The sequence below is a fragment of the Lacerta agilis genome, chromosome 11 (genome assembly GCF_009819535.1).
Source record: "Lacerta agilis isolate rLacAgi1 chromosome 11, rLacAgi1.pri, whole genome shotgun sequence".
NCBI classification, from domain to species: domain Eukaryota; kingdom Metazoa; phylum Chordata; class Lepidosauria; order Squamata; family Lacertidae; genus Lacerta; species Lacerta agilis.
In genome coordinates this window covers 21,638,953-21,644,636 of record NC_046322.1, presented here as the reverse complement: position 1 = coordinate 21,644,636, position 5,684 = coordinate 21,638,953, and the positions used below count along the sequence as shown (strand labels likewise).

Below are 5,684 nucleotides of genomic sequence, written 5' to 3'. Positions count from 1 at the left end.
GCCCTCTTGGGTCCCCTCGTGGCTTGACGGGCGCCCCACACTCTTCCCCAGCCTACAGGCTTGCAGCAGTTAGTTACACAAGCGGGAAAAAGGCGCCCCGCCGCCGAGGAACGGAGAGCGGTTCTTTGACCGGGAAAGCCGTCGAAGCGGGGGGCCGGGGAGGCGCTGCCCTCGGCGGGCGGGACCAGGAGCGGGGCGGGGCACCGCTCCCTAACATATAGCCGGCCCCGCGCGCCTGCTGCTCCTCGGCGCTGCCCGGGTGGCAGCAATAAGCGCGGCACCAGTAGCAGCCGGAGCGGCAGCATGGTGACGACCCGCCCAAGCGAGGCTCCGGGCAGGCGGCGGAGCCCTCCGCTCAAGCGACAGCGGGCGGAGGACGTGACCCCCGAGGAGCGCCCCGATGCCCCCGGCGCCGTCGATGCCGGCCTCGGGCTACGCGCGCCGGTCAAGAAGAGCAAGGCCCCCCCGGTGGGGCTCCTCTCCGGCCGGGCCGGTTCCCCTCGCCGCCACTGCGAGCCCATGCGAGCCCTGGAGAGGCAGACCTTCCGCGACTACGGGCAGAGCTGGTACCGCTTCCGAAAGGAGCTGGAGGGCAAGTTCCACCCGCTCGACCCGCTGGCCCAGCAGCCGCAAGTAAGAGGAGGGTGGAGGTGGCGGGGTTTTTGCTTCTTCTTTTTTCTCTCCCCTGAATGAAATACACAAAAGAGAATCGCGGGCAACTTTTGGCGAGGTTAGAAAGTGAGCATCTACTCACGTATTTCGTACACTCTTGTTCTCATCTCTGTCTTAAACCGAATCCTGTGTAAACGTGGGAGCAGAATTATGTCCGCTCTGACTGGGCAAAGCTCATGTGTAGCAGTCCCCTTGAGTAGGCTACACTTACTGCACAGGTAAGAATATTTAATACGGTAGATTGTTTTGGGGCGGAGACAGGAGGTGCGTTCCCGCTTTTCCCTTTATGCACATTCATTGTGATATATGAAGAGTACTAGATTTCTCCTTTCTTTTCTTTCCATTGTGTCCCCCGCCCCCCTCACTTTTGTGTAGGAAGCAGTATGAAACTGGGTAGATTGGCATCACAGATACACCTGTTTCAGTGTGTATACATACACATGCTAAAGAAAACATCCTCACACAAATAACCAATCCTGGCTACATCAGTGGATGTACAGTACAGGTAGTCGTCACACAAGATGATCAGTTTTCGTGTGTTTTCTGTACAGAAAACAAATGCCTGTAGGCTTTCTCTTTTGTCATTATAAGCTCTTCAAGACAAAAAGCAAAGTGAAAGCACTTAATAACATTTGTAGGTGAGAAAAAAAGATCCCTTCACTCCTGATTTAGCAAGGCATCAGCTACGATCTTAGGCAAATTTGGGGTGACAGAAGCACATGATAAGATAAAGCTTAATGCTCCTCACAGGCTGACCCTGAGAGACATTGGGAAGTTATGATCAGAGGCTATTGGGCAGAGCTGTCAGTGGAGTGGAACCTGAACTTAAAAGAGGTTGAAATATATATTAAAAAATTGTCCAGTAGCACCTTAGAGACCAACTAAATTCGTGCATGCACATGAAAGCTTATACCAAGGACAAACTTAGGTGCTACTGGACAATTTTTTTATATATTTCGACTATGTCAGACCTACATGGCTACCTACCTGAATTTAAAAGAGGTTGGGCATTTAGAGGGAATCTCCGAGAGTGCCAGCTATACACCATGCTCTGGCTTGTGTCTAGAAAATGCATTCTGGAAGATATCTTTCATTTTCCACATCCAACGTCAACATCTTTATTACACATACTGTATTTTTTTAAAAACAAAATAAAAAATAAAAAATCCTTCCAATAGCACCTTAGAGACCAACTAAGTTTGTTCTTGGTATGAGCTTTTGTGTGCATGCACACTTCTGTGGGGACATAAGCTTTATGTTGTGGCTTTGTGCATGATGGTTTCTGCAGCCACCACAAAAATTGCAAAAATCTTGCTGCCTTAAAACAAAGTAAAAATAAACCATCATGAAACCACACAGCTCTTTTGATAATCTGGTTTCTTTGATTCCTGTCACTGGTGTTCACAAAAATCATTACACATGGGAGAACAATTGTGTTACCGGTATTTCAGTTGAAGCTAATACATAGTATTTATTTACAAGGCAGGAGTAAGGAATTCAGTAAATGTCCTTAAACTTTGATGTAATATTTTGGTTCTCATTAATAAGAGTCTATAATACAGGAAATGGTTGCCTCTATATTTCATTATTGCGTCTTTTCCCCTCATAACCTTTTCTCTTCTTTGCTTCCCAGATAACTGCAGAGGCTCGTTGCAAACTGATCAGCTGGCTAATTCCAGTGCATAAACACTTTGGCTTCTCTTTTGAGTCCTTATGCCTGGCAGTAAACACTCTAGACCGCTTCCTTACCACCACCCCAGTGGCTGCTGACTGCTTCCAACTCCTAGGGGTCACCTCCCTCTTCATCTCTTGCAAGCAGGTACAAGGAATTAGAGGCTCTCCCCTTTGTTTTTTATGATTATGTTTAATTCAGTTTATATAATTCCCTTTATCAAAATATCTCAGGGCCATGTACAACATTAGAAACAGGTTACAAAACATCGATGATAAAAACTTAATAAAAAAAAACATACTGACAGATTGCCTAATAGTAAAATAATCATAATAATAACAGCCCTCTCCTTTGTTTAGGTAGTATGGTTTGTTATTGCTATTGAATACATACTTTATTTAAGAACAGCTTATAAGAGAAGGGATCTCTTAACCATAGTGATTTAAGAGGCTCCAATAAGGGTTCCTGACTACAGTTGGGTCACAGGAAATAATATGGCAGACATGCAGCTCAGACTCTTAGGGCCTTTCCAGAAGGTTATTTCACTGTTAACATCTTGATATCCCTTGGATCCTAAGATCAGATAAGCTAACTTAAGGAAGTTCACAGAATGAAAGTTTCCTGTTCCCTCCTTCCAGCCATCTGTGCCCCTCAAAAAGCCTATTGGAAAGATCAGGAGTCCTGCACAAAGTGAGAAGGAACATGTAGGGAGGGTGGGGGAAGATCACCTGAACTCATGCTTGGATCATAAGATATCATAAGGACATTTATAGAAGGAAAGTTTCCCATCTCCTTCCATAGACAGCCCCTCAAATTCCCATCTCATTTAGTTCAGGAAAGACGCTCGACCCTCCAAGAGAGGTTTTTATGTGGTCACAGGTAGCTGCAGTTGGGAGGAGAGAACAGGAACTTTTAGTTCTGTGAAGTTAAACTAGCTTAACTTAGGATCTAGACCACTGTTCACCACATTTCTCCCAAAGGTGTGCACAGCAGTTGTAGAGATGAGCAACAACCTTAAAAAAAAAATTGTGTACAGTCAGATTGAGGCCATTTAATTCTCTTGTTTTGAATCTGGAGTAGGAAACTTTTTCTGTTAAGCACCATTTTTCCTCAGGAGTAATCCATTGGTGGGGAGGGGTAGGCCAGAGGTCCATGGGGCTGGTGGCTGTAAAAGGGAGAGTCAGAATCCAAAGTAGCTAGGATGCTCCTTTCTTTATTTCTGTTTCTGCCACCCCTCTGAGCATGTGCGACGTGCTCTGTCTCTCCACATTCCCTTTCTCCCTGTTTCTTCCTTCCTCATCAGGCACATGAAATTAGGCCGCAAGGTTCCCGACTCCTAATTTATCTTGGTATCTGAAGAAGTGTGCATGCACACGAAAGCTCATACCAGGAACAAACTCAGTTGGTCTCTAAGGTGCTACTAGAAAGAATTTACGATTTTGTTTTGACTATGGCAGACCAACACGGCTACCCACCTGTAACTGTATCTAGAAGAGAGTTAAGCTTATGTTAAACTCCCACCAGGCTGGGGGTGGGCAGTGTATTAAAAGTGTTCCTGTTTAGTTGCATTGCATCTGACCTTGACTAAATTACAGGTGATAATGAGAAGTGCTTTACCTTTGGGAATATAATAGCAGTAACACATTTGTACCAGTTCTGGAAATATCCACAGGCATTGTTTTCTTTTACATTTTGTGCTAATGGTGTGCACTCTTTCCTTTGCTTGCGTGCCTTTCAGGTGGAAGTGCACCCACCCAAGGCGAAACAGCTCCTCGCTCTTTGCTGTGACACTTTCTCTCGCCAGCAGCTCTGCAACCTGGAGTGCATCATTCTGAACAAACTCCACTTCAACCTGGCAGCCCCCACCATCAGCTTCTTCCTGGAACACTTCACTCACATGCGGATGGAGGCTTGTGAAGTTGATGCCTGGGAGGCCAAGAATGCCAAAGCTCTGGCCAAAGGTGTGGCTGAACTTAGCCTGGCCGACTATGCTTTTAACAAATATATGCCTTCCTTGCTGGCTGTTTGTTGCTTAGGCCTGGCTGATCAGATGTTGCAGCATCAGAAACCACTGGACTTGCAATTAAGTGACTATCCAGAGGGGGTTTTACAAGATTGCTTGGACAAGCTGCACTTACTGGTGTCTTTGAATGAGGACTCTCTGCCTCTGGTGCTACCCCCTGAGATTTCAGATCAGTGTCTGCACTTAGAGAAATGAGCCGACCAAACAAAAATACTTGAAGACCATGCATTTGGAAGTTTGTCCGATTTTTCAAATGCATGTACAGAAGGACCACTGATAGTTGCAATACCTCTAAAATAACAGTATTCTCTTTTTAACTTTTGTTCAATAGTTTCTTCAATGAGTTTTACATGATATTTATTTGTAGTGGAAGCTATGTTGTTGGTTTTGAACGTAATCTACTAAGCACTGGCTTCTCTAATCTTTTAAATGTAATTTCAAATTCTTATTTGCACAGTAAACTTGACTTATATTGCACTTGCATTATTTTAAGTAACAAATTGAAGTTGTAAACAGTGTACATTATGCCTGCTTGTATTTATTGAGATGATAGTTCAGTGCTCAGCCATAGGAAAGACAACAGTACTGTAAATGCATTTATCTAATAAAGCTTTTATCAGTAATTGTCTGTAAAGGCATTGGCATGTCACTTTTTCTGTTTCCTCTTATGTGAATTGAGGGTTACAGGGGGGAAGAATTTGGCAACACCCCCTGCCTACCATACTTCCACACATCCCTCAACCCACCCACCATTTGACTGTGTTTAGTGCAACCACCATGGGGTCACGAAGAGTCGGACACGACTGAACAACAACAGTGCAACCACCAGGTATTAAAAACAACTCAGTCCTATATTGTGTCCCTTACAGCACAATACTGTGCATGTTTACTTTGAAGTAAGTCCCCTGTGCCCAAGGAAGCTTACCATCTAGTAAATGTGTTTAGAATTGCAGTTTTGGAGTTAGACCCATGTCCTGGCATTAAATGTTGAAAATCAAGGATGTGGACTCTCAGGCCTGGGGGCCAAGTGCAGCCTTCCAACCCTCCCACCAGCCCTGCTTTGCACCCTCCTGGCTGATTTCTTCCCCTGGATTGAATGTGTCCATGAACTCTGCAAGTACCGGTACTTCTCACTTTCCTGGAAGGAGGACAGAGATGGATGTGTGAGTGTGTGAAGAAACTAGACTATTGTACAATGCTACAATTCATATTTATTGCTCTGCTCACTTTTGCCCTCTGGCCCTGTCTACCATTTCCATGCAGTCTCTGCAAGGTTGTCCGCAAGGGAGTGCTGAACATCTTCACCATGTTCTGCTT

At 45.1% G+C, this 5,684-nt stretch overlaps 1 protein-coding gene across 2 annotated transcripts; it reads left to right on the top strand.

The window, feature by feature from the left end:
• The first annotated feature begins 263 nt into the window (after positions 1-263).
• Positions 264-5,001, top strand: CCNO (cyclin O). 2 transcript variants are annotated; one of them, XM_033164568.1, is made up of 3 exons: positions 268-633; positions 2,306-2,491; positions 4,083-5,001. In XM_033164568.1, exons 1-3 carry the CDS (start codon positions 304-306, stop codon positions 4,560-4,562), a joined length of 996 nt encoding a protein of 331 aa, XP_033020459.1. In that variant the 5' UTR covers positions 268-303; the 3' UTR covers positions 4,563-5,001. The 2 variants fall into 2 exon arrangements, with proteins under 2 accessions (XP_033020460.1, XP_033020459.1); XM_033164569.1 differs by lacking the exon at positions 2,306-2,491 and having other exon boundaries at positions 264-633.
• The last annotated feature ends 683 nt before the right edge of the window (positions 5,002-5,684 follow it).

Bases quoted from the DNA above. Each gene is read 5' to 3' on its own strand.
- CCNO (XM_033164568.1), top strand. From the start codon at position 304: ATGGTGACGACCCGCCCAAGCGAGGCTCCGGGCAGGCGGCGGAGCCCT. The intron at 634-2,305 runs GTAAGAGGAGGG...TTTGCTTCCCAG, and splicing joins CGCTGGCCCAGCAGCCGCAA to ATAACTGCAGAGGCTCGTTG. The intron at 2,492-4,082 runs GTACAAGGAATT...CGTGCCTTTCAG, and splicing joins TCTTCATCTCTTGCAAGCAG to GTGGAAGTGCACCCACCCAA.